Source organism: Mycteria americana, chromosome 13 (genome assembly GCF_035582795.1).
Source record: "Mycteria americana isolate JAX WOST 10 ecotype Jacksonville Zoo and Gardens chromosome 13, USCA_MyAme_1.0, whole genome shotgun sequence".
NCBI lineage: Eukaryota > Metazoa > Chordata > Aves > Ciconiiformes > Ciconiidae > Mycteria > Mycteria americana.
Genome location: NC_134377.1, coordinates 3102005 through 3127191, shown reverse-complemented (window position 1 = coordinate 3127191; position 25187 = coordinate 3102005). Strand labels below are relative to the sequence as shown.

Below are 25187 nucleotides of genomic sequence, written 5' to 3'. Positions count from 1 at the left end.
CCGTGGTGGTCCCTACAGCAAGGGGAGGGTTTAGCCAGCAGGGCTGAGCATGCAGCAGCTGGAGCAGCACATCCCAGGCATGGTGAGGACATCCAGGTCCTCGGGTGTCCCCAGGACTCACGGAGGGCAGGTGGTGCCGCACAGGGAGGGGACAGCACCCAGGAGCTGAGCTGGGTTTGAGCACATCCGGGTGCTGCCCCAACACCACATCCCCCAGCCGGGGCCTCCCCAGTCTCGGTGGCTCTGGCATGGGACCACTGTGGTTGTGGGTGCTCCACAACCCTCCCAAAATGCAAGGTTAAGCATCCCCAGCCACCCCAGCACCAGGACCCCAGCCAGGGCTGGGCAGGGACCAGGAGCTGCTCATGGGGTGGGACACCGCTGCCAGCAGTCATGTACCCCACCAGTGGCTCTCATCCCCCCACCCAAACCGGGTCCTTAGAGACCTGCTGGGGCCCAGGGGGCTCCTGGCAAGCCCCCTTGCTCCACCCCCACACCCCCAGAGCACAGGGCCATCGTAGGAAGGCTCCTCTCCACCGAGAGGACCTGCACCACCAAGTCCACAAGGGCACCAGGAACCAGCACCGGCCAAAACCGAGGGGCACCCACCACCCTCCCACACCCAGACACAGATGCCACCACCCACCTCCCCCAGTAGAACCCGTGTGGAGACTAAGGGGAGCAGCCAGGGGTCCCAGCCCCACTCACCTGCCCCCCCCAGCACAGCCCCACACAGCAGCACCCACCAGCACCAGCACCACCCCATCCCCAGCAGCAGCTGCCCCAGCCCCGGCACCTGGGGGCCTTTAAAGCCCCGGGGGTGCCAACGGGCCCCAGCTGCTGCCGTCGGCTGCGGGGGATTTGCTTGATGTTCTCTGCGGTCCATCAGCAGCCCCACCTGTGGGGCTTGTCCTACACACTGTCCCCGTCCCATCATCGCCCAGTCCCTGCCTGTCCCGGTTTCGGCCGGGATGGAGTTAATTTTCTTCCCGGTAGCTGGCAGGGCGCTGTGCGTTGGGTTTAGGATGAGAATGGCGCGATGCCGCGCTGACGGTTTAGTTGTTGCTGAGCAGCGCTGGCGCTGGGCAAGGGCTTCTCAGCTTCCCCTGCTCTGCCGGGTGCGCAAGAAGGGGACGCGGCCGGGACAGCTGACGCCCGCTGCCCCAAGGGCTGTTCCATACCATAGGGCGTCATGCTCAGTATAGAAACTGGGGGGAGTTGGCCGGGGGGCAGCGATGGCTGCTCGGGGACGGGCTGGGGTTGGTCAGCGGGTGGTGAGCGGTGGCATCACGTGTTTTTTTCCTGGGTTTTGTTCCTCTCTCTCTCTCTCTCTCTCTCATTGTTTTCCTTTTCGTTACAATTTATTATTATTTTATTTCAATTATTAAACTGTCTTTATCTCAGCCCACGAGTTTTCTCACTTTTACCCTTCCGATTCTCTCCCCCATCGCACCGGGGAGGGGGAGCGAGCGGCTGGGGGGGGCTGGGTTGCTGACTGGGGCTAAACCACGACACTGCCCATCACATAGTCCCAGTCCTGCCACTCGGTCTGGTCGCCTGGTCCCGCACGCAGTCCTGGTCCTGAACAAGGTCCAGGTCCCGCTGCGTGGTCCCAGACCCACCACTTAGTCCTGCTCCCGTGCATGGTGCTGGTCCCACCGTGTAGTTTTGGTCCTGCACACAGCTCTGGTCCAACCGCTTTGCCCTGGTCCCGGTTGCACCACATAGAATCATAGAATCATGGAATCGTTGAGGTTGGAAAAGACCTTTAAGATCATCGAGTCCAACCGTTAATCTAACACTGCCAAGCCCACCCCTACCCCATGTCCCTAAGCACCTCATCCAAACGGCTTTTAAATACCTCCAGGGATGGGAACTCCACCACTGCCCTGGGCAGCCTGGTCCAGTGCTTGACAACCCTTTCGGTGAAGAAATTTTTCCTAATATCCAGTCTAAACCTCCCCTGGCGAAACTTGATCTGGTCTCACCACTCAGTCTTGGTCCCATGGATGCTCCTGGTCTCACCTCATGGTATTGGTCCCACCACATGGTCCTGGTCCCATCATGGTCCCTGTCTCAGTCCTACACATGGTCCTAGTTCCACCACACGGTTCTGATCCCACCACTCAGTCATGGTCCCACGCATGATCCTGGTCCCACCACACAGTCCTGGTCCCCAATGCACCATCCTTGTCTCATTATGGCCCTGCTTGCAGCCCCAGCCCCAGTCCCACCACACGATCCTGGACCCGTGGTCCCAGCTTGGTCCTATTCATTGAGAGCAAAAGCCCGTAGGAGGAGGCTGCTGGGTGCTGGGACGGGGGGACTGCAGCGGGAGGACTTTCCTTCCACCCCGTGGCCCCAGGCAAGTGCAGAGCTGCTGCTCCCCACCCCGGGCTCGCTGCCAGCCACTTCCGGGACAGGCAGCCCCGGGGACACGGGCAGCCCGGTCAGGGGCAGCAGTGCGGCCACGGCCAGGACAGAAACGTGCTGAAGCGCACGTGTCCGTGGCTCCTGCCCGTCTCAGATGGCCCCAGAACCCCATCACAGCCCCCTCTGCGTGGGTTGACCTGTTGGCCCGGGCACAGAGGGACAAGGAACACGTCCCCACGGGGACAGCGTCCCGGGTGGGCTGTGCAGCCGACCTCCTGCCTCGGAAGGGGCTTTTCCATCCCCCCATCCGCAGAGGGAACTGGTGGCCGGGATGGGATTTGGCCCCTGCAGGGGACCTTAGCATGTCATGGGAGACACCTGTGGACCTCAGGGAGGTGCCCCAAGCTCCGTGTCCCCAGCACCCGTGGGCAGCATCACGCACGGTTGAGTTGGTGGCCCCAGTGGCAGCTCCAGACTGGCATCAGGGCTTGCGCCCACCCCGCTACTGCTGGTGCTTGTGCTTCGGCTGGGGAAGCCCCGGTGCGAGTACCAGGGCCACCCTTGAAAATGGGGCGCACCCACCCGCAGCGGAGCTGGGACCCGGTGGCACGAGTGCGTTGTGTCACCCGTGATGGCTGTGCCACGGGTCCGGTGGCCCCATGCCGGGGGTCAGCGTGGGGAGGTCCCCATCCCCCCCACCCGCCCGGAGAAGAAGGAGATGGATGGAGACCGGCTGGACCAAAAACTGCCCAATATACAATTATCTTACAAAAGTAGAATTGCTTTTTTATTTCTGGTCTTTACAAAGGGAGCAGAACACGGGCTGGGGGGGCCGGCCGGGGTCCCTTTGCCGCAGGGGAGGCTCAGCTGCGGGTGCCACCTCCGTGCCCGGCCAGGGCCGCTCTTGGCAGGACGTGGCATTGCCGGTGTCATCCAGCCCGGCCGGGACGCCCGAGGGCTGTTCCCCCGACGGGGGGCAGGACGGACCCCATCCTCGGCATCCCCGCCGTGCCCAGGGGACGGCATCACCGGACAGCGGCCGCAGGACCCTGCTCCCCGCCTCCTCCCCACGCCAGTTCTCACCAGACCCCGCGGGCCTCCCGGGATGTCCCCTGTAGGGACCGCGGCCACGGGGCCCTCTAACAGGACAATGGGGGGCTGGGAGGGGACCTGCTGCACGGACGCCCTTCGCCCACAGGGACCACACCCCGTTGATAAATGCCGGGGCTTTTGGGGTGGATTTTCCATTCTCCCAACCCAAGCGCGGCCGCCGCTGCGTCTTTCGGCCGGCTCCGGGTCGCGGCCTGCCACGGACTGATGGAAGGCTGAGAACGTGCTGTGCTCATCGCACCCATGGGCCGGGACCTACTGGAGCCGTGCAGCAGGCTCCGACCCGCAGCCCAAAACCAGGAGGGCTCGAGGGAATCGGGGTGATTTGAGGAGCCCCTCGGGGTTCGGGTTCCCTGCCAGCAGCTCTGCCCACCCCAGGCAAGGAGAACCCCCTGCCGCCGCTGGCCAGGCACGTCCCTGTCCCCACTGCCCGACCCACGGCGTGCCTCCAGCGACGTGGTGACGGATGTCCTGCTCTCGCTGTGATGAAGCCGTATCCTTCACAAATACCTCCTCCGGCCTTTCTGTGGGGAAGGAAGAAGTGGATCCTGCTGGAACCGCCCCCCCCAAGCCCCCAGTCCCTCGGAGGCAGGGGCGGAGGCTCCGCTCTCCCTCCCCGCAGGCTCGGGCCCAAGCTGGGGCTCGGCAGGAAGGTGATGGAGGGTCCTCCTCGGCACTCCCAGGTGCCAGAGCCTCCAGCCGGTTCTGCTCACGTCCAACCAAAAGACACCATAAGTAAGAAAAAGGAAAGCACCTGGTTCTTCCCTGGGGGGGGTGGGGTGCCCGCTGTCCACTACCACTTCAAGAAGTCCCGCACGTGGCTCCACAGCTTGGTGATCCAGAGGTTGACCCCCAGGTCGGTCAGGTACTGGATTTCGGGCGTCAGCATCTTGCGGCACAGCTTCTGGTGCTTCTTGTTGATCTTCTTCTTCAAGTTGTAGCCCAGGATGGACTTCTCCCCCAGCGGCTGCCAGGGTTGCATGGAGGACTCTTGGATGGCGCTGGCGTCCACGGGGTGTCCCCCGTCGATGCAGATGCTCTTCATCTTCTCGTTCTCCCGCTGCAGCTCGGCCACATCCTTGGCCATCCGCTCCCTCCCATAGGCCTCCACCTTACGCCAGAAGGTGGCATTAAAATAGCGGTAGAGCTTGGCGTCGATGAGGTTCCAGGAGGTGGCCTTCTCATAGAGCTCAGCTGTCAGACGGGAGACAGTGGAGCCCTTCCGGGCATTGAGCTTGAAGTAGAGGACATCCTCCAGCTGCCAGCACAGCAGGTCCTTCAGCAGCACCAGGGACTCGTCGAAGTACTCGAGCAACATGACGAGGTGGAAACGGCTATCTATCTCCTGGATGCGCTCCTCCACCAGCGGGCTGTTGGCGTCCATGTTGTTGTCGTAGCCCAAGTCAAAGAAGAGGAGGTTTTGGAGGTAGTGAGCGTTGAACCCGTTGGGGTCGTAGTAGTGCCAGGGGTCCCGGAGGAACTCCGCCAGCTTGTCCTCCCCCATCAGCTTCCAGGTGAGGGGGATGACACGCCCAAAGTAGTGGAAAGAGGACTCGAAGAGGTAGGCAGGGTCCCGCAGCACCGTCACGAAGGTGGTGTCCGCCGGCAGGAGCTTGCGCACCTCCTCGTAGTGGAAGCGCATGTGGTTGCAGATGATGTTGAAGCACGCGCCCGGCCGGTAGTGCTGCACCTGGCTGCGCTCGAAGAAGGAGGGGTAGTAGAAGTCGTTGCGGCCGTTGGGGAAGGCGAATTTCAAGCGATGCTTCTCCCCGAAGCGGAAGAGGATGTTGAGGATGGTGCTGCTGGCTGTCTTGTGCGTCTTCATGAACATGATGTTCACCTTGGGCAGGCAGCTTTGTCCCGAGGGGCTGCCCGTGCCGTTGGCCACTGCCGGTGCCTTGCTGGGGGCTGGGTAGGAGGAGCAGGAGGAGGAGACAGGGATCCTGGTGGGGAGAAGAGACAGGATGCCACGGTGAGGGCAGCTTGGCCAACGCGGCCCAGCCACCATGAGGGCTTGGCCATTTTCCTTCCTGGAGGAGCTGGACCTGGGGACAGGTGCTGGACCTGGGGATGGTTGCTGGACCTGGGGATGGGTGCTGGACCTGGGGATGGGTGCTGGACCCGGGGACGGGTGTTTTCCCCCAGCACCCCCAGGCTTCCTGGCAGAGACCAGCCCAGCTTCGGGCAGAGCTGCCTTCGCACCCAGCCACGTGCCCAGCAGGACCCGGGCACCCACCCGGCAGGAGCCCCTGGGTGACAGGGCAGAGCCCACTGCCCCCACGAGCCCCCCTGCGTCAGGTGCACCTCCGAGCCACCAAACCAAGCACATTCACCCCCTGGACAACCCCAGGCACCGCGAACGTGCTGCTGTGGGGGTCTTCACGGTGGTCAGCTCCCATTGGCATTGGTGCAGCCTGAGCAGGGGGTCCCCATCCCGCCCCAGGGGCACGGCCATGATGGCCCTAGTGCAGGTGATGTTGAGACGTGCATCGAGATGAGGTCTCCACGGCCGTAACTCCACAGACAGGAGCTGATAACGTTCTCGTGAGGTCTGGAAGCTCTCAACCCCTTGTAGGAGTCATGGAGGATCCAGCACCCGAGCAAAGAGGGAAATAACTCTAGCGCGTGGCCCCGCAGATGAGCTCATGGGCCCTTGGGAAGGACCGGGAACAACTTGTGTGTTATCTGAGATGCCCAGAGCCGGAACAGAGACCACACTGTTGAGTGACTTTGGACACAATTAATGAAGTTGCAAAGCTGATCCTGGGTAACGCTCCCATCTGGCAGGCGGGGAAGCATGGGTCGGCATGTAGCTTCTGAAACACCTGCAGGCGGATCTCTTTTATAAGCCTAGGGATAAATTTAATGCCAGGAGGTGTGGCCTTACTGAGCACTGGCCTTCGCCGTGATGGGCAGCAGAGAGCTTTGAACCTTCCCGTGCCCATCTCTGTGGGCGATAGTTTACACACAGCAGAGCTCTGGTTGCTCTTGAAGGACAAGCCCTTGATAAAGAACACCCGAATAACTGCCTCGGCTCTGCCCGCTGCTCCCGGCTGCCGGGGAACCTCTCCCATGGTGCTTTTATTTCTCCCAGGGGACATGAAGCTGCAGTGGGCAGGGGTTCTCCCACATCTCCTTGTCCCTTCCATTGCCCAGGATCTGAGCGCTGGCTGCCATTTTGCAGCGGGCCCCCCGGGGTGAGCATCCCCAGCCCCCAGGGGAGTCGGGGTTCGCCTTCCCTCCCCCCATGGGACAGGGCGCAGTCTCCAACAGGAGGTTGTAGGAAGGGGACATCTTGGTGTGAAGCCACCGGAGCCTGGAAAGCCCCAGGACTGTCTCTGGTTGGGGGTGCCCAGTGGGAAACAGGGTGGCCAAGCTGCCGGGGGGACACACGGGGACCCCGCACTCACTCTGTCATGCTGACTTGCAGCGGGGGGACGGCGTAGGAGTAGAGCAGCAGCATGAAGCTGGTCAGGAGGGTCCCCAGGACGAGCCCCTTGCACATGGACCTCCAGTGCTTCCCATGGTGCAGCATCGTGGTCACCTGCGGCCGGCAGAGAGGAGAGCTGTTAGCACGGGGAGAAGGGGAAGCGGGGACCGGGGGTCCAGGTGATTCAAATCACAAGCAAACAAGGCACGGAGGCACCTCCCAGGTATGGAAGTCCCTGGAAATATCTCACCGGGCTTTTCGGCGCTGGCACTACCGGAAGAGAGGCGAGTCAGCGCCAGGAGTATCCCTGGCTGTGGGCACAACAGACTCATGGCCAAAACCCAGCGGCTCTGCCTGCCCTGTGCACCCTTTGCCTGCCTTGAGAAAACCCAAAGTGACTCCCTGGCCCAACGCAAGAGCAATCAGAGAGGCCGCGGGGCTGGAAATGGGGGGAGAAAGGAGCTGTGCCATGGGGCAGCCCGGCCGCAGAGCGGGCATCCTCTGCCAGGCCACACCAGCAGCTCCCCTGGCACCGAAAAATCACCGATGAGGGCAGGAGCTTTCCACGGGTGGCTGGGATCCCTTTTCCCAAGAAAATCTCCGGGCTGGATCAGGAGCTCCAGCAGCTCGGGGTGCACCAGATGCTGTGACATGTGCCCAGCGCAGCCTTGCCCGCGTCTCCTGGCCCCTCCAGCAGCACCGGCTGCAAGGGGGCTCGCGTCTCCCCTCCGGCCACAGCGCCCGCACCTTTGGGTGGCTCAGGGTGGGGGTCGGGGTGACACAGACCTGCCGGGCAAGGGGGGCCGGGCAGGATGACCCCCCCCCCATACGAATGCACATACATACACATACATGCATGCACAATTGCACACGGGCATGCACACACGTGCACGCAGGCAGCTGGAGGGCACACGCACGCACATGCACACAAACATCCATGCACGCGCATACACACGTGCATGGGCACGTACACACAGGGACACACGCATCCACGCGCACCCGTGCACGCGCGCACGGGGACGCAGACACACATGTCTGCGTGTTCACGCGTGTGCATGCACACAGGGGCCCACACAGGCACACATCTGTGCGTGTTCACGCATGCACACGCATGCACGGACACACACACACACACACACACGTATGCACTCGTGAATCCCCCCCAAGGACACAGACACGCGCATGCAGGCACACACCCGTCTGTGCACACTCGGGCACGCACAGGGACACAGACCACCCCCCCCCTCCCCCGCATGCACAAGGACACAGACCCGGACGCACGTCTGTGCATGCACACGCGTGCAGGCACACATGCACACGCATGCACACGCGTGCACACGCATGCGCGCAGCCCCTGCAGGCGGCCCCGGCCCCGTGCCCGGCCCCGCCGCCCCCTCCCCGAGGCCGCTCTCCCCCGGCAGCCCCCGTCTCCCAGCAGCACCTGCCCGGCCGCAGGCCCCCGCCGCTCGCCGCAGGCCCGGGATGCGGGGAGCACCGGCAGCGGCGACCGCATTGCAGCGGGGCTGTCCTCTGCGGCAGGACGAGGGGACGAGCCACCCGTGACCGCAGCACCCGCTGCCGGGGGCCTGCGAGCAGAGCCCAGCGGCCGGGAGCAGCCCCCGAGCTGGAGGGCAAAGCCCCGCGCGGCCCCCCCAGCCTCGCACCCCCACTTAGCGGCTGCGGGAGCGGCATCACCTCCCCGCGCTCCCGCTCGCTCCGGCACCGTTCTGGCTCCCAGGCATCCTTCGCCCGGCACCTTCGGCCAAGGCTGGCCGCGCTCCCAGCTGCCCACTGAATAACACCCCCCACAAATAAACCACCAGCCCCCCGTGCCTGCCGCGGCGTCGCTCCCTTAGAGCCTCCTGGCTCCAGCAGATAATTCAGAGAGACGAAATCCTGGCTGGGAGTGCCGTGGTTTACACCCAGATGCAGTTTAGACCCCACGGAGCAAAGATCCCCCGGGATTTCTACGCTAAACCTCAAGCGGAAAGGTTACCCGGCCAGCGCGACGGGCGCCCAGGGCACGGCGAGCTTGGCTTGCTGCTCCTGCCTGCCTGCCCATCTCTCCGGCCCCCCCGCCCCGCCACTGAGATTTCCAGCTCGATGAATAATGAATGGGAAATGCAACCGGAGCCTGGGGCTGCGGCCGGGTGCTGGGCACAGCTCATCCTGGCACCCAGCGCGGCAGGCGGGGGATGCCGGTTGGGCGGGGGCATCCGGGGGCACCCCGCAAGCGTGCCCAAAGCTTGCCCGAGCGTTACCTGCCCCCCTGCCCTGCAGCGGGGAGCGCCGGGTCAGGCAGCGCTGGCCACATCCGGCCTCTTCCCGGCCGGTGTTCTGAGCCGCCGGCAAGCGTGGCCGGAACGGTCGTACAGTGTAACCGCGGGGGGAGTGGGTGGCTCTGACCCTACCCCAAAATTGCAGCATGGGTGCGAAGCCAAGAGGGTTTCGCATGCCCGTGAGCGCCCAGGCTTTGGTCTTACACCGTGGCCGCGATTGCACCATGATCACTATCCGCAGCGCCGGTCTTGGCACCACCTGGAAAAGCCACCGGTGAGAGGCAGGCAGCACCGGAGGGGACACCTGCCTGCGTGGGTGCTGCTGGCCGGGAGCAAAGCTGCATCCCACCGGCTCGCAGGCTGTCCTCGCCGCCGCGCCGCGGGGCACAGCGCTGCCGGCGCTGGCGCTGACCCTGCCGAAGGTCAGTGCCGAAATGAGCCGGTGCCGTTAACCCACCCCTCGGCTGCCGGCCCGGCGGGGGACCCCGCCATCCCCCCGGGCAGCACGGCACCCCGGCCCCACGCGCCGGGATGCCAAGAGGACGTCTCACTCCACCCGGGCTGGCTCCCCTGGAGTGGCTCTGGCAAACAGTTCCCAACCCAGTTACTCTATTGACTTTGCCTCAAATGAGTGGCTTAATTATTAATAGCGCGCCAGGAGAAATGCAGCGACCAAGGCATTTTTCCTGGGGCTCCCATTAGCGCGGGGCAGCCGCGGCACCAGCTCTCGGCCGGCCGGTTGAAATTCCCAGCCGGAGGACGCGGCCGTGCCGGCCATTTCCCCACAGGCCACCCCCCGGGATGTCTGGGGCCACGCGGCTCCGCGGCCCCGTCCCAGCAGCTCCCCTGCTCCCTGGGGACATCCCCGAGCCCTCTTTTGGGTTTTCCCTAGAGGAGCCATTTCCTTTACAGCCAAACCTCCTCAGCCACCATACATAGGGCACGTCCCCCAGCCGCTCGCTCCTCCTGCCCCTGCCAGCGCCCGGGCACGCTCTTTTTCCGACATGCCCGATTTCATGCAGGCGTGGTCCTTCCTACCCCTCTGTCCCCCTTGCACATCCCCCCCGGGTGCAAACGCCCGTCCCCACGTGCCCCCCGGCACCCTGCCCCGCAGAGCTGCCCCCCAAGCATCACCTTTTCCTTTGCTTAAGCTGCTCTCGGCGAGCCGTCCCTCTCCTCTCCTGGGCAGGCCGGGGTGCGGGGGGAGCGGGCGGTGCGGGGCAGGGGTGCCGAAGCTGCTCCGACATGGAATAAGCTCGTCCCGGGCAGCTCCCCGCAAACGCTGCCTTTTCCCAAGCTTCCCCACCAGCTGCGGTCTTTACGGCACCGCCGAGGTCCCGGCCCCGTGGCGCCGGCCTGGGGAAAAAGGAGAGAGAGAAATGAGAGCCGCTGCGAGAGGGATGCGGGGCTGCGGCCGGGCACTGCCCGGCTCCCCCGGGACAGCCAGGCCAGGCCCTGGGTGCCCGCTGCCACCCCACGGCTCCCGTCTCCCCACCCACCGCGGTGGCACAGAGGAGGCATTCAGCCCGCTGCCTGCTCGCTGCCTGCCTGCTGCCTGCCAGCGCTGAAAACAAGGGGGCCGTTTGTCTCCATCTGCGGCACCGGCCTCAACGGGGACATTGTCACCGCCGGCCCCACGCCGGGCCCCTCCGCTCCCCTGCACCGCCACGCCGGCCCCCGGCCCGGCTTGGCCCCGCGAGCCGGCACCCGTGGCGGTGGCAGCCGGGGTGGCGGGGTGCCGCCGGCCCGGTGGGTGACGGTGGCTGTCCCTCGGCGGTGGCGCCCGGCTCCCCTCCTCCCCGCGGGTCCCGCTCTCACCAGCCGCTCTCCTCCTCCCATGGGGTGGCCGGTGGCCGGGCCGTCACCTCCTGCGGCCGGAGCTCGCCTCGGGGCGGGGAGCGCTGCGGCGGGGGCTCGGACCCGCACCCCCGGCCCAGCTGCCTGCTCCCCGGGGCACCCCGGCAGCGCTCCATTGGCCCCCCTCCATCCTTCCCGCAGCCTCGCACTGCTCTCCCTTCCTGGTGCCTGCCGTATCTAAACGGCTTTTATGGCTTTAATAGCAGCAATATTTGTGCTCCCCCACTCTCAGCACGATAACCACGGAGCCGCCACGCTGATGCCGGCCTTTGCCCCTTCCCCGGTCCCACTGGTTGCGCCGGGACTTTGGGCGTCCCCGGGCACTCCACCCGCGGGGGCTGCGGGGTGCTGCGGCCGTGGGCTCCCGTCCTGCCACGATGCGGCCGTGCCCAGCGGGGCGAGCGGGTGCTGCGACTGCACCGGGGAGGGCTTGGCACCATCCGGCACCCTGCTCGGGCATCGCCCCGCGGCGGGGCAGAAAAGGGGCCATTGTGCGCCCAGATCCGGCCCTGGCGCTTCCCAGCGCCCTCGAAGGCGGCTCTCTGCCGCTGAAGGCGGCGACAGCCCCGCGCGCTTGCTCGGGGGGCCAAGCCAGCGGTGGCCGCGCCGGCATCCAGCGCGCCGGGGCTCGGCCGGCGGTGCAACTGCAGGGCACCCCTCAGCCGTGCCCGGTACCCGCACCCGAGCCTCTGTCCATGACAGAGGTGTTTGGGGTTCAGAGCTCGTCCCCACGGGGCTTGGGGTCACCCTGCCGAGCCCCGGGTGGGCAGACAGCGACCACCCCATCGCAGGCACCTGCCACATCCTGCCCTGCCTCGGCGGGGCCGGTTCTCACCCCGCTGTTAACCTGCGCAACCCCCGGGCAGCCCCAGCCGGTGCCAGGGGGCGAGAAAAGCCAGAATACCCTCTGGCATCGCGAGGAGAGGGACGAGGAGCCGCTGCCTCCCCGCAGGTGCCGACCCTGCCGGAACGTCCCTGCTCTCCCGGGACAGACGCCCCCGGCGTCACCCGCCCCGGGTGAGGGATCCCATCCGGCTCCTCAAAATTAAAGCCCAAGCCCGTGCCGGCCATGCCAGGCTAGCTGTAGGCACCGGAGAGGAACGGGCACCTCCAGGCCATGGAAGGGAGCAAGCAAGCGCGCAAGCGAGCACAAGCAAGTGCAAACACGCGCTCCCTGAAAACCACCGCTGGGACGTGCCCGCCTGCCCCTGGGGAGGCAGGGGCTGTACCGGGATGGGGACAGGAGACTTGTCCCTACCCAGAGGCAGCGGTACCACCCGAGCGCGCAGCGAGCGTGCAGCCCCCCGAGCCCTTATCCGACGCGTTTCCAGTTGCACCCAGCCCTGGCTGGAGTCCCGCCTGGGATTTATCACCCATCTCTTCGCCCTGTGCCCCAGGCCCATTTGCCATGGGTAATGGCCGCTGCGTGAAATAACCACAACACCGGGTTAAGTAACACCCCCGGCTCCGCCGCCTGCTCTGGCTCCGGCCGCTCGCTTTCCCATCCCCTTACCTGGATTTGCCCTGGAAACAGCGGCACAGGGGCAAGGAGCCATCCCACCCCCTCTCTTAATTCCAGGTTTCCCCCTTTTTTGGGGATGGCGTTGCGGAGGGTTTCCAGCCGGAAGAGGACTGCGGCAGCCAGGATGTGGCAGCTCAACGAAGGGACGCTCGCAGCCTCGGGATGCGATGTAAACGAGCCAGGGAGCCGCGACGCCCCGTCTCCCGCACCTCATGGGGCGTAAACCGTCCCGGGTGGGCTCCGCTACGACGTCCCCCACCCCCTGTCCCCCGTCCCCCACCTGGGAGCAGGCAGAGCGAATGCCCCCAGATTGGGGGGCACAAACAAAGCACTCACGCTGAAAACCGTGACCGCTGGGGAAGCGCGCGCTGGAGCTGGGGATCCCGAGGGATCTGGCGAGGAGCCCGAGAGGCTGGTCGGAGGGGCGGGCAGCACCACCGTGGTGGCACACCCCATCCGGGCCAGGGCTTGGCCCCGTCAGACGCTTGTTGGCCAAGCGCGGCGTCAGGCGCCTTTATCGCATGGAAAAGCTGTCATTAGCGCCGGCGAAAGAGGGGGAACCGGTGGCTGTCAGGGTGGTGCGACCGGTTCGTGGTGGCCTGGCCACGGGGCTGGTCACCGGGGCTGCTGCCTGCGGGTCCCACCGCCCTTTCCTTATGTGCCACCCCGCCACGGTGCCTGCGGGTGCCCGGGAGCGGGTGTCCGGCAGCGCCGGTGGGGTTGGGAAGCCCCATTGGGGGTCTCCTGCCCCGTGGTGGAAGCCCGGCTCTGGGTGCAGCCCCAGGAGCTCCCAAGGGGTCAAAGCTCCTCCTTTTCCAAGAGGTGAAGTCAAGGAAGGGGGGAAAAAGCAAGCAAAAATAAAAAAAAAAAAAAAGGAAAAAGAAAGGCAAACCCCTCCCAAAGCCCCCAGAGCAAAAAAAAAAAAAAAAGGAAAAAAAAAGACGGGGAAAGGGGGAAAAAGAAAAAAGAAAAAAGAAGAAAAAAGAAAGGAAAAAAAGAAAAAAGAAGAAAAAAGAAAGGAAAAAAAGAAAAAATGAAAAGAAAAAAGAAAACGGAAAAAAAGAGAAGTAAAACAAAAAGAAAAAGAAAGAAAAGAGAAAGAAAGAAAAAGACAGGCGGCCGTCCGACAGCTCCCTACCCGTGCTGTCGCTGTTGCTCGCTCACTGCTGGGCGCCATCGACCCCCTGGGGCCGGCAGCGCCGGCGGTGAGGTGACGGCCACAGCGGTGTCCCCGCAGGAGTGCCGTGAGGTGGCACAGCCTTCACCGTGGCGGGGCTGGGAAAGAGGGCGTCCTCCAAAAAATCCCACAAGATGACGCAGCCTTGGCCACAGCTGGGGACAGGGTGTCCCCATAAAAGCCCCATGAGACAACCGGTCTGCGCCATGGCTGGGGCCACGGTGTCCCCATAAATGGCCCCAGGAGATAGCACAGCCTCCACCACAGCCAGGGACGAGGTGTCCCCATAAAAGCCCCATGAGATGGCACAGCCTTCGCCACGGCCACAGACAAGGCATCCCCCCAAAAATCCCAAGAGGTGACACAGCCTTCACCACAGCTGGGGACAACGTGTCCCCATAAAAGCCCCATGAGACAACCGGTCTGCGCCATGGCTGGGGCCATGGTGTCCACATAAACGGCCCCAGGAGATAGCACAGCCTCCACCACAGCCGGAGACCACATAAAAGGCCCCATAAGAGTAAAGGCCCCATTTTATGGTGTCCCCATAAAAGGCCCCAGAAGATTATGGCAGCCTTCACCACGGCTGGGAACAAGGTGTCTCCATAAAAATCCCACGAGATACCACAGCCTTCACCACAGCTGGGGACAAGGGTGTCCCAACAGAAGCCCCGTGAGATAACCAGCCTCTACCATGGCCAGACATGGCGTCCCCATAAAAGGCCCCATGAGACGACACAGCCTTCAGCACGGCTGGGGACAGGGTGTCCCCACAAAATGGCACAACGTCCCCTTTGATGGCACAACCTTTACCACAGCTGCGGACAAGGGTGTCCCCGTAAAGCCCCGTGAGATACCGCAGCCTTCACCATGGCTGGGGACAAGGGTGTCCACATCAGCCCCACGGGACGACACAACCCCAACTGGGCCACGCTCACCAAAACCCTACAAAAACCCCACAGCAAGCCACCTCACCTGCGGACACCCCTTCCCAACCTCCAAAACCAGCCAGAAAAGGGAAAAAACCCCATAAATCTTGCACAAAACCAAGCGTTACCCTCCTCCTCTCCCCAGGAGGAGGACAGCCATGAACAGGCCTCAGGGCCGTGTGTAGGCCCCGGCGAGGAAATGTGCGTGAGGGTGGCTGTTTTGGGGGAAAAAAACATGATTTAGGGGAAGGGTGGGACAACGTTGCCAATGCGACCCCGGCATCAGCCACGGCAGCCCTAGTTTCTCCATGCATCGCTTTACCTCAGCCAAGAGCCCCCAAATAACCTCTCTTTCACCCAGGAAATTGCCCCCCCGGCCTCTTGCTGGAGGAAGGCGGGAGAGGGGCAGCGAGCCCCAAAAACCTTTGCCTCATCCCTTTGCAAGCAACCCAACAGCGTCCCAGTGGGGTTGGAAGCGCCTCTGAAGGTCAGCTGGTCCACCCTCCCTGGTCACGGTTATCTCCATGGACGGAAACTCCACTGCCTCTGGGCAACCTTGTGCCGGTGCTTGGTCACCTTCACGGTGAAGAAGTGTCTCCTGATGTTCAGAAGAACCTCCTGGGTTTCAGTTTGTGCCTGTTGCCTCACGTCCTGGCACTGGACACCACCGAGAAGAACCCGGCTCCATCTCCACACCCTCCCCTCGGGCATTTATAGCCATCGATAGGATCCCCTGAACCTTGTCTTCTCCAGTCCCAGCTCTGGCAGCCTTTCTTCCTCGGAGAGATGGCTCCAGTCCCTGCAACACCTTGGTGGCCCTTGGCTGGACATGCTCCAGTGTTCGTGTCTCTCTTGCGCTGGGGAGCCCATCACTGGACAGGGCCCTCCATGAGGGGCAGGATCACCTCCCTCAACCTCCTCCAACACTCCTCACGCAGCACCATTAGCCCTCTTTGCCCCAAGGGCACGTGTTGGTGGTTCACGGCCAACGTGGTGCCCACCAGCACCCCCAGGTCCTTTTCTGCTGAGCTGCTTTCCAGCCTGGAGGCCCCCAGCATGTCCTGGGGCCTGGGGCTGTTCCTCCCCAGGGGCAGGACTTTGCGCTTCCCACGGTTGAACAAAATGGACGTGGAGTCGGCTCTCAGCACCCAGCCGGCGCGGAGCAGACCCCACCCAAACCTGCCGCTGGGAACAAGGCACGGCAGAGGATGACAAGGGGCAACGTAAGAGCCACGGTGCCCACGGGTCATGGCACCCGGAGCAGGGACCAGGCTCTGTCCCTTCTGCTCCACCTCCCGACAGCCCTACCTACACCCGGTGCAGGATGAGGAGCCATCTCCAGCCCCGCACGGGTCTCGGGTGAACCGATCCGCGCCTCCTCGGCCATGCCCAGGACCAGGCAGAGCACCGAGCGCAGCGCAGCTGCACCAGCCCGCCACGGCCGGGAGGCAACAGACAACACACACGTGCCACCGGGGAAGCATCACCTTCTTTAATTAAAAATAAAAATACAAGAGAAGTACAGCCTGCCACGTGGATGCCGGAGAGCAGCTCCGGGCTGGGCAGAGGACGGGCTCCCCTCTGCCACGGACTCCTCTCCACCAAGGCTGGGGCAAAGCCCCGCTCTTTGTGCCGAGCCTCCAAAACACGCTGCAACGCCCCGCCGAGCCGGGCAGCCCCCGGGGAGCTCCTGCTCTGCAACGGGGGCTCGGCTCCTCCGCCCAGGGCTGTGCAAATTCAAAAGGAACAGTCCTGGAGGGACCTGCAAGAGCCCAGAGCTCTGCTTGGCTTCCTCTTCCGCGCTCACCACCCCCGCGGGTGGGGAAGCAGACAGGGCACCAGCATGAAGAGGACAGTCCTCGTGACACCGATCCCACAGCCCAGCCCAGGACGGGCAGCGGCACCGGCAGGGGGGAGCCAAGGGAGCCCTGGGAAAGGCACCGGGGGAAGGGTATTTACAGATGGAGAATATTTTACTTTAGCATTTCTGTGCCAAGAACAAAGCTGAGGGTTTTTCACCCAACCACGACGGTGTCTGCAGGGCGCAGCCAGCCAGCCAGCCCCCGCGGGGAGCCCCTGAGCCCCGTCACGCTCGTCGTGCCTTCTTGATTTTCTTTTTCTCCTCTTTGACGGCAGTGTCGTGGGCCTTCCTCTTCGCAGCAAGTTTGTTCGCCTGTGGAGAAACCCCCGAGACCCACAGTCAGACCGGTCTGCAGACACCAAGGGCTGCTCTGCCCTCGGTCCCACCAAACCCTCCAGCTGTCCGCGGGGGAGATGGACCCATCTGCTGCCGGCACCCGGGCCAGGCGTGGGGCAGAGAGGGGTGGCAGCTTCCCTTGCTGAGCACGAGCCACGGCCCCGCGGGAACACGAGGAGCCCTGCCCGGCCAGGGCCAAGAGTCCGCAGCCTGGTGATGCCGGGGGAGAGGCTTGCAGAGCCTCGCCCTTGCCCACCTTCGCTCAGTGCCCTCACCAGGTACAGCGAGGAGCGGAAGGAGCAGCCCAGAGCCGGCACTGTCACAGCCCAGAGCCGGCACTGTCGCAAGCGGAGGCTGCTCCCTCTCCCCCGAGATGGGGACAGACCCGGCTTTAGCGGTCTGTAGCTGCAAGCCGATTTGGGCAGAGCTAGCACCAGGGTCCAGGCAAGGGTCCTTGGCCCACAGCAGCCCTGCGCTCGTACCTCTCGGACTTTGCGCTTCTTGCCAAACATGATCTTCTTGTAGAGGTATTTCTCCCTTTTCTTCATCATCATGATGGCCAGACGCTTCTCCTCACTTTGCTGCTCCTGCTCCAGGCGCTGCCTGTCCTCCAGCCGCAGCTTGCCAGCCGTCACCTTCACGGGAAGCGCCTGGGGGGAGCCGGAGAGCTCAGGACCCCGGACGCCGGGAGCCCACCACCCTTCCCCAGGGACAGATGTTTCCACAACATTCACTGGGGGCCACGGAAGAGCTGCAGCACCCTCTGGACCAGGCAGCAGGTCCTGAGCGTGAACGGGAGCCGCAGCTCATGAACATCGGTCCAGGACCCAGAAGCGCGGTGCTGCCATAGGAGCAGCACAGCCACAGCGGTCCCAGAACAGGGACCCCCGGGACGCTCCGCGGTGAGCAGAGCCCCAGCAGGGACAGAGCTCGCCAGAGCTGCCTCCTCCTGGGGCTGCCACTCCGCTGCCGGGAACCGCACCTTGTTGCTCTGAGTCTTCTGCTCTTCCATCTTCTTTAACTTCATCTCCTCTTCCTTTTCAGACTCATCTTCCTCCTCCTCCTCCTCTTCTTTGTCATTGTCATCCTCCTCTTCCTCCTCTTCTTCATCCTCCTCCTCACTCTCTTCATCTGCAGAGAGACTACCGTTACCAACAGGAGAGCAGTTGCTGGCCCCGGAGCAGGTACAGCCCTGCCGAGGCAGCGACGCTGCCCGGCTCCTCAACTCCTCCGACCCCGGAGCCTCACATCACCTGGGTTCTCGCCCCTCTGCATGGCCAGCAGCTTCAGCTTCTCGGGAGGGACGTAGTCTCCTTCCTGCTCCGTCACGAAGGGCGAGAGGTGCGGGGGCAGCAGCACGCCAGGGAAATAGTCGGCCACGGGGAGGCACAGCTTGGCATTGACGGAGTCAAAAACCCACTGAGGTTGCAGGTAATACCTGTGGGGCAGGGGGAGACGGGGTCAGACTCCTTCCTCCCACCCCAGGAGCCCATGGGGCTGCAAGGTGGCACCGGAGCAGGACGGGACAGGCGGCCCCACAGCCTGCCTGGGAGCAGACAGAGCGTGGGACAGCTCTGGGACGGCCAGGGACCCCCGCTAGCCCAGGTAGCCATTCTGGGGACAGGCCGCCTGCCTCACCCACCTGCCAACAACCTGCTGCGCCACCCGGGGCCGGTCAACGATCTGGTGGGTGATGGAGGGGTCGCTCACGTCGTAGGTGGCACCAATGCACAGGGACTTGTCCCAGGAGACCTCTCCACCGAAGCACCTGCCAGCACAACCCACCGAGGAGTGAGGTAGGCAGGAGGGGCCCGAGGTCACCTCGCCCGCGGGACGTCAGGCGGATTGGCCCCAAAAGTCCTGACAGAGAGGCTGGGGGAGGCCACCGAGGGGCAGCAGGGCTGCCCAGGGACGGCCTGCCCACCGCCTACCGGATGATGAAAGCCAACGGCTCCCGAGGCACCTCCCTGTTGAGGAAGAAGCGCAGCCCTTCAAACAGCTTTTTGTGCTTCTCCAGGGCCTCCTGCTCCTTCTTCCTCGCGTCCATCTGCTCCGCCGTCTCCTGCTCAGAGCAAAACATTCAGCCTCCGCCCCACGAACAGCCCCTGCCAAGGCGCGCTCGGCAAGGAGGGCTCTGCGATGCCGTCCCCATCCTCCTGGCAGTCCCTCCCAGCACACCAGCCCCTGCCAGCCTTTGCCCGGGCACAAGACGTACCGCAGACAGGATCACCCGAGGCCAGGGCTGAGCACCCCCACCAGGCTCTTACCCCCTCCACCGGGAACTCGTCCATCTCCACCTCGTCCTCGTGGGTTGGTGCCACCACACGGGCCAGGCTGGCGCTCAGAGCCGACAGCTTCTGCAGCGGGAAGAGACCAAAAAGGTGTCATGGCCAGCCGGTGCTCTGGGGATGGGAAAAGGGGCAGCCTCGCGGAGGAACGAGGCCATTTCTCAGGGTGAGAAGTCAAAAGACCTCCCCGTGCGACTACACAGATGTTCAGCCTCCTCCACGCGCTGGCCCAGGCTGCAGTCCCCAGCACGGGGCTTTGCAGGGTCCCCTGCCGTGCAGGGGGGAGGGCAGCGGCATGAGGGGGCAAGGAGCTCCCTTGGCCGGCACGAGGGGGCAAGGAGCTTGGGGCCAGCCCCCTCCACCACGCGGGGATCAGGCTCTGCTCCTCGGCCCCCGCACGTCGAGTGCCCCACGCCAGGAGGGCGCCTGCGGTCAGGACACCAAGGGCACGCAGGGTCCTCCCATGGGCCACGGCGACGGCAGCGTCCCTCACCTCCAGGTAGCTCTCCGAATCCATGGCGTACTCCTTGCCCTCCGCAGGCTTCAGCTCAACATCAGCCTGGCCGTCAATCTGGGCAGAAAGAGAAGGGTGGGGAGGCAGCTCCCAAACCCAGAGCCCCCAGACATCCCCTCCTCCGCCACTCCAACCCTCCAACACGTCCTTGCTTCCCACCACCCACATCGGGTGGTCCCACCAGGCTCGGGCCGGTTCCCGGGGCAGGCAGCGGCCTCACCTTGGGGGGGTAGTGCAGGTTGAGGGAGTGGTAGAGGCGAAAGTTGACGAAGCCCAGGAGGGTGGTGTAAAACTCTGTGAAGGTGGCCATCACACGGTAATCCACGTCCGTGGGGTGCTGCAGGCACACGGGAAGGATAAGGACACGAGGACGAAAGAGCAGAGTCCCCTCTGCAGGGACAGGGTCCCATCCCACCCGCACAGGGAGGAGGATCCTGCCCCCTTCTCAGCAAGGTCTGGAGATCCATGGCCACTGGCAGACCCCGGGCAGGGAGAGCTCTCCAGAGCTGCACGGGGCCCTGCTGCCGCCCCTGCGTGCAGGGACCTGCTCGGACAGATGGAACACCCCATCCCAGGAGACTTCTCCACCATGGATCCCCATGGATGGGGATCCTGGTGGCTTGGTCCAGGGACTCTGCTCCTCCAGGCGAGATGTGCAGGCCATGGCAAAGCAGAACAAGAGCAGGACAAGGTGCCAAAACCTGGCTGGGACCCAGCCAGCCCCACAACAGCCAGCACTCAAGGGACTGAGAAGCAATGCTGGCTGGGGAGGACACAGGTTGGCCGAGGAGATGCTGCAGGGACGAGCTGGGGAGGTGAGACCCAGCGTGGGACACACCAAAGGCCACGAAGCTGGAAAGCCCCAACCCAACTGTGCCAAGCCCTGGAAAGCCCGGCAGTGAAACGAGAGGGCACCGCTGTGACGGTGAACTCCCGCGTGCCAAGGCGCAGCACAGCCGCGCGCTGTCCTGGCGCGGTGGCACCCACAGCTCCCCTTGCCCTGCCGCTGCCTGGGCCACGTAGGGGATGCGGCGGAACCACCCGGGCAGAGGGCGCAGGGTCTGACTCGGCTCCTCCCTAAGTGCCACCATTCCGGCCAGTTAACCTTTAATTGCTGATTAAAGCACATTTTAATAATTGACAAGAGGAAATAAGGAACCGGGGAGACTGGTACAGCCAGGCACAGGGGGGGTAGAAGAGGGTTGTGTCCCTGCGTGCCTTCCCAGCCAGGCTTCCAGCACAGGCTGGGCACGGCCCCGTCTGCCTCTGCAGCGCGAGAGCCCCAGGACAGTCCCTCAACCCTTCCCTGGCAGCACGGGTCCTGCCCGCGTCCCGCCGCACTCTGCCCCGTACTCACGTCGTGGGCAAAGGTGTAAGGGGTGATCCAGGTGACGGGCTGCCCCAGCACCTCGGCCTGGTAGTAGATGCCCTTGATGGAGAGGAAGACCTGGCAGGAAAGAGCACGAGGGCTCAGGGGGAGGAAAGCCACGGGTGTTCCCTTGCCCCGTCAGCAGGTTCAGCACAGGAGTGCCACAGATGGCCCAGCAGGACTCGTTCCCCTTCTGAAGCTGCCAGCACAGCTGGCCCTGTGCCCTCCTGGGGCACAAGTCCACCACCCCCACCTCCACAGCCCCCCCGGGGCAGGGAGGGTCTCGGCCCCATCCCTCCCCGCAGCGCCCACCTTGCGCAGGGAGCGGGAGGCGATGACGTAGTTGAGGAACTCCACGGCCAGGCGCCGGCAGAGCTGGATGGTCTGGACGTGGCACTTGCCCGTCCGCGGGAAGGTAGAGAAGAGGAAGCACATGGAGAGGGCATCGTCCAGGTCCCGCAGCGCATCTACGAAGGTTGGGTACCTGTGCCCGGGCGAAAGGAGAAGGGGGAATCACACCCAGCCCCGGTGTCCACCAAAAGCTGCCGGGGCTGGCGGAGACCTCGCGTGAGAAAGGACTGGGCACCGTGGAGCACCCATCTCCTGCACGTCCCACCAAAGCTGGTGGCCCACGGGGCGTCCCTCCTGGGCGCTCGGGAGCCCATGGTCACACAGGGACCCCCAGGCAGCTCCCCGGGGTTCAGGGCTCTCCGGGGAGCCAGGAAGCTCCGTGGGCGAGGGGACGGCAACACCCCTGATTACAGGGTGGGTGTAAACAGGTTTGAGGGCACCCTCAAACAGGACCGAGTGTCGGGGAATCCCAGCCTGCATCACCAAGAACAAGCGTGCCCGTGGCCTGCGGCGCGGCACACGGCATCCTCGGCCAGACGGACGAGGCCCAGCCGAAAGCCGCGAGACTCCAACGCTGCAGTCGGAGGGAGACGGCGCGGCCCCACGGCTCGAGCGGCGGTACAGCTGCCGCCTGCCCAGACCACCTCCCCTCCGAGCGCAGAGCGTGCGGGGCAGCGTCTGCCTCTCGGTCCTGTTTCTCTCTCCCCTCTCTGCACCAGCACGGCGAGGTCCCAGGCACCGCCGGGGCAAGGAGGAGACCTGCCAGCGCAGGCTCCCTCCCTCCTGGGTCCTCTCCTCTCTCATTGTCACCAAATTCACCAGCTCCGTTGGCGTGAGTCACCCTCCGCCGGCCCTCCCTCCAAGGAAAACACTGCTCAGGGAGAGGAAGAGCTCCCAGCGTCTTCCTGGAGATCCTGGAGCCATCTACGACAGCCAGGCGCTCCCTGCTCGCTCACGCTTTACAGCCAGCCTGCAGCACGCTACGGCCTTCTCCTCCAGCCCAGAAACACTGGTTTCCATCAAACCCCCCAGAACTGCTGTGGGAGGTGGATTCCTAAAGAGGGACAGACACAGCGAGGGCTCCACAGGTCCAGGTGGCTGCAGGGAAAGCTCCTCCCCAAAGAGGACGGCTCTGCCGGGACCTGGCCGGCGGCCCACCTCTCCTTCACGATGTGGTCGAGCTTGTAGCTGGGCTTGTTGTCCTTCAGCCGGTCTACGGTGCTCCACTCGCTCTTCCCGTACGCCTTGCGGAGCTTCCGGACGAACACCTGCGGGGAGAGGGGGAGGCCGGGGGCTCTGCGGGGAGAGGACGAGCCCCGAGCGGCCCCTCGGGCACCACCCCGGGGGGCTCGTGCAGGATCGTTACCTTATACTCCCGGAACTTGTTGACGATGGGCTCGTGAAGGAGGAATTTGATATCCTTGAGGAGGTAGAAGGTCCTGGCTGCGGTGGAGCCTTTGTTCACCTTCTTCTTGTGCTTGGGCTCGTGGGGGTAAATCCCCTTCAGGATGCAGAGGCGCCTGGTAGCGGCGACAGGGGTGAGACGTGGGGGGCCGCAGCACCCCCGTAGCCGAAAGCAAAATGTCCTGGGGCCCTCTCATGCCCCGGGGCCCCCTCCCTCTGGTGCTGCCGCCCCTTGGGGGGGACAAAACCCCCCAAACTCGGCAGCCTGAAACCCCGACACACGCAGGACACCCCGCCAGCACACGCAGGACACCCCACCCCGCTCCCTATGGAAAGGGCCACCCCAGGCGCCCGCTGCGGGCTCCATCTCCCACCGCTCCCCGGGCGGGGGCCGGGGGTCCCGGGGGTCCCACCTGAAGTCGGGCAGGCTCAGCTGCAGCTTCTTCCGCGCCCTGTTGCGGGTGATGTAGTTGGTGGCGGATCCCCGCTCGTACTGGGGAGAGACGGGGGCGTCGGGGGGCGGGCACGGGGGGCGAGGGGAGCCCCGCGACCGGGAGGGGGACGGGAGGGGCAGCCCCGGGGCTCCGGGAGCTGGAGAGGGAGGAGAAACGGGAACCGGCGGCGGGACACGACCGGGCAGAATGGGGCCACCCGGCAGGGCCAGCTGGGGGGGCGGGGAGGGCGGGCACGGCACCGGGTGTCACGGCACGGATGGGCACGGGCACCGGGGGGAGGCGGGGCACCGGCACCAGAGATGGGGGGGTGAGCACCGGTACCGGGGGGAGCGCTGGAAGGGCAAGGCACGGGCGGGCACCGGTACCGCGGCGGGAGGGGTATCACCGGCACCGGAGGTGGGGGGAGCAGAGACGGGCAGGCACCGGTACCGGGGGGGGGGCAGGACACGGCGGGCACGAGTACCGGCGGGGGAGGGAGCACCGGGGGGGCGCACGACACGACACAGGGGGGCACCGAGGGGGATACGGGCACCGGGGAGCGTGAACGTGGGCACCGAGCGCAGGGACGGGGAAAGGGGAGGGCGCTGCTCCGGTTCCGGCGGTACCTTCTTCTTCTCCAGCCCGCCCATGGCCCTGCCGCCGCCGCTGCCGCTGCCCGCGTGCTCCCGGCGCGCCGCAGGCCCCCGGCCTGACCCCGGCCCGCCTGCGCCCGCCGCCCGGGGCCCGCGCCCGCCGGAGCCGGAGCCGCCCCGCGCCGGCCACGGGGCCGGGCCGGGCGGGCAGGCGGCGGGGCAGGGCGGGCAGCGGGGCCGGGCCGGCGGCGGGGCAGGGCGGGCGGCGGGGCCGGGCTCGGCTCGGTCAGGCGCGCCGCGGGCAGCCCGCGCGGCCCGGCAGGAGGGGTCCTGCGGCGCGGGGCACGCCGGGACATCGCGGGGCACGCCGGGAGGCGGCGCGCAGCGGCCTGGCGGGGCCGGGGCCCGGGAGCGGGAGCGGGGCTGGCGGCACCCGGCGGGTCCCCGGCCGCCCGCGGGGACGGCGGGCTGTGGCAGGGCCCCGGCGGCGCTGCCCAGGCCCCGGGGGCTCCCGTGGGTCCCCCCCCCGGCTGGAGGCAGCCCCTGGGGCCGGGGCACCGGCCCCGCTCCGTTCCCCCGCCCCGGGCCCGGCGCACCGGCCCCGTCCTCCGGGGCCTGGCAGCCGGCTGTGGGGCGAGCGCGGGTGGTTCCTGGGGGGAGGCCCGGCTGTCTCGGCCTCCCGCAGCCCGAGCTCGGGAGGGTCCCGGCCGCCGCACGCCCGCGCCGCCCTCCCCAGCGTTCCCCCGCCCCGGAGGCAGCCGGGCCCCGCGTCCCCTGCGCGGCCAGTCCCGGGGCCCGGGGCGTCTCCCGGAGGGGGACCCGCACACGGCGGCGTTTGTCTGTCCCAGCCTGCCCGGGACCCCCGGCCCCGCGGTGACGGCGCTGGCGGGGCCTTGCGGGCGCGGGTCCCCGGGAGGTGCCGTGGCCGTTGGTTCCCAGCCCGATCCCGGGGCTGGGATGTGAGTTTGTCCCGGGCCGCCTGGGGCTGCGGGTAACGGGGCCTCGGCCCTGACCCGTGCCGGGTGGCTGGAGCTCCTCGTCTGCCCCGGCTGGGGCTTGGACCCCCCGCGGGGCTGCAGACGGCTGGGTGCCGGGCGCTGCCCTCCCTGGGTGCTTCACCCACCCCCTGGTGCCTCCGGGTGCCCATCGGTGCCGCGTCCCCTCCTGCATCCCCCAGCCGTCCCCAGCGCCCTCGGGAGAGCGGCCGGCCGGCGGCGGGAGGGGACGGGTCACCTCCCTGCCAGCGTCACCGCTGGGACGCCCTGGCTGCGCCCCGGCCGAGCTGTGCCCGGTGAGGGTCCCTGCCGTGTCCCGGGGAGGGGGGGGGAGGCCGGGAGCCCCGTCCTCAGCCCCTGCCAGG

General features: G+C 65.8%; 2 protein-coding genes across 2 annotated transcripts; both read right to left on the bottom strand.

Annotated features, from left to right (window-relative positions):
- Positions 1-4276: 4276 nt before the first annotated feature.
- Positions 4277-7018, bottom strand: GAL3ST1 (galactose-3-O-sulfotransferase 1). The gene is made up of 2 exons (XM_075516345.1): positions 6912-7018; positions 4277-5465 (listed from the first exon to the last, which is right to left on the bottom strand). The coding sequence occupies exons 1-2, from the start codon at positions 7016-7018 to the stop codon at positions 4277-4279; spliced, it is 1296 nt and encodes a 431-aa protein (XP_075372460.1).
- Positions 7019-16147: 9129 nt separating this feature from the next.
- PES1 (pescadillo ribosomal biogenesis factor 1) lies at positions 16148-24002 on the bottom strand. The gene is made up of 15 exons (XM_075516083.1): positions 23861-24002; positions 23214-23293; positions 22763-22916; positions 22555-22664; positions 21358-21529; positions 21034-21123; positions 19897-20013; positions 19656-19733; positions 19142-19231; positions 18806-18936; positions 18517-18642; positions 18128-18312; positions 17857-18005; positions 17357-17524; positions 16148-16850 (listed from the first exon to the last, which is right to left on the bottom strand). Exons 1-15 carry the CDS (start codon positions 23882-23884, stop codon positions 16764-16766), a joined length of 1761 nt encoding a protein of 586 aa, XP_075372198.1. The 5' UTR covers positions 23885-24002; the 3' UTR covers positions 16148-16763.
- Positions 24003-25187: the final 1185 nt, after the last annotated feature.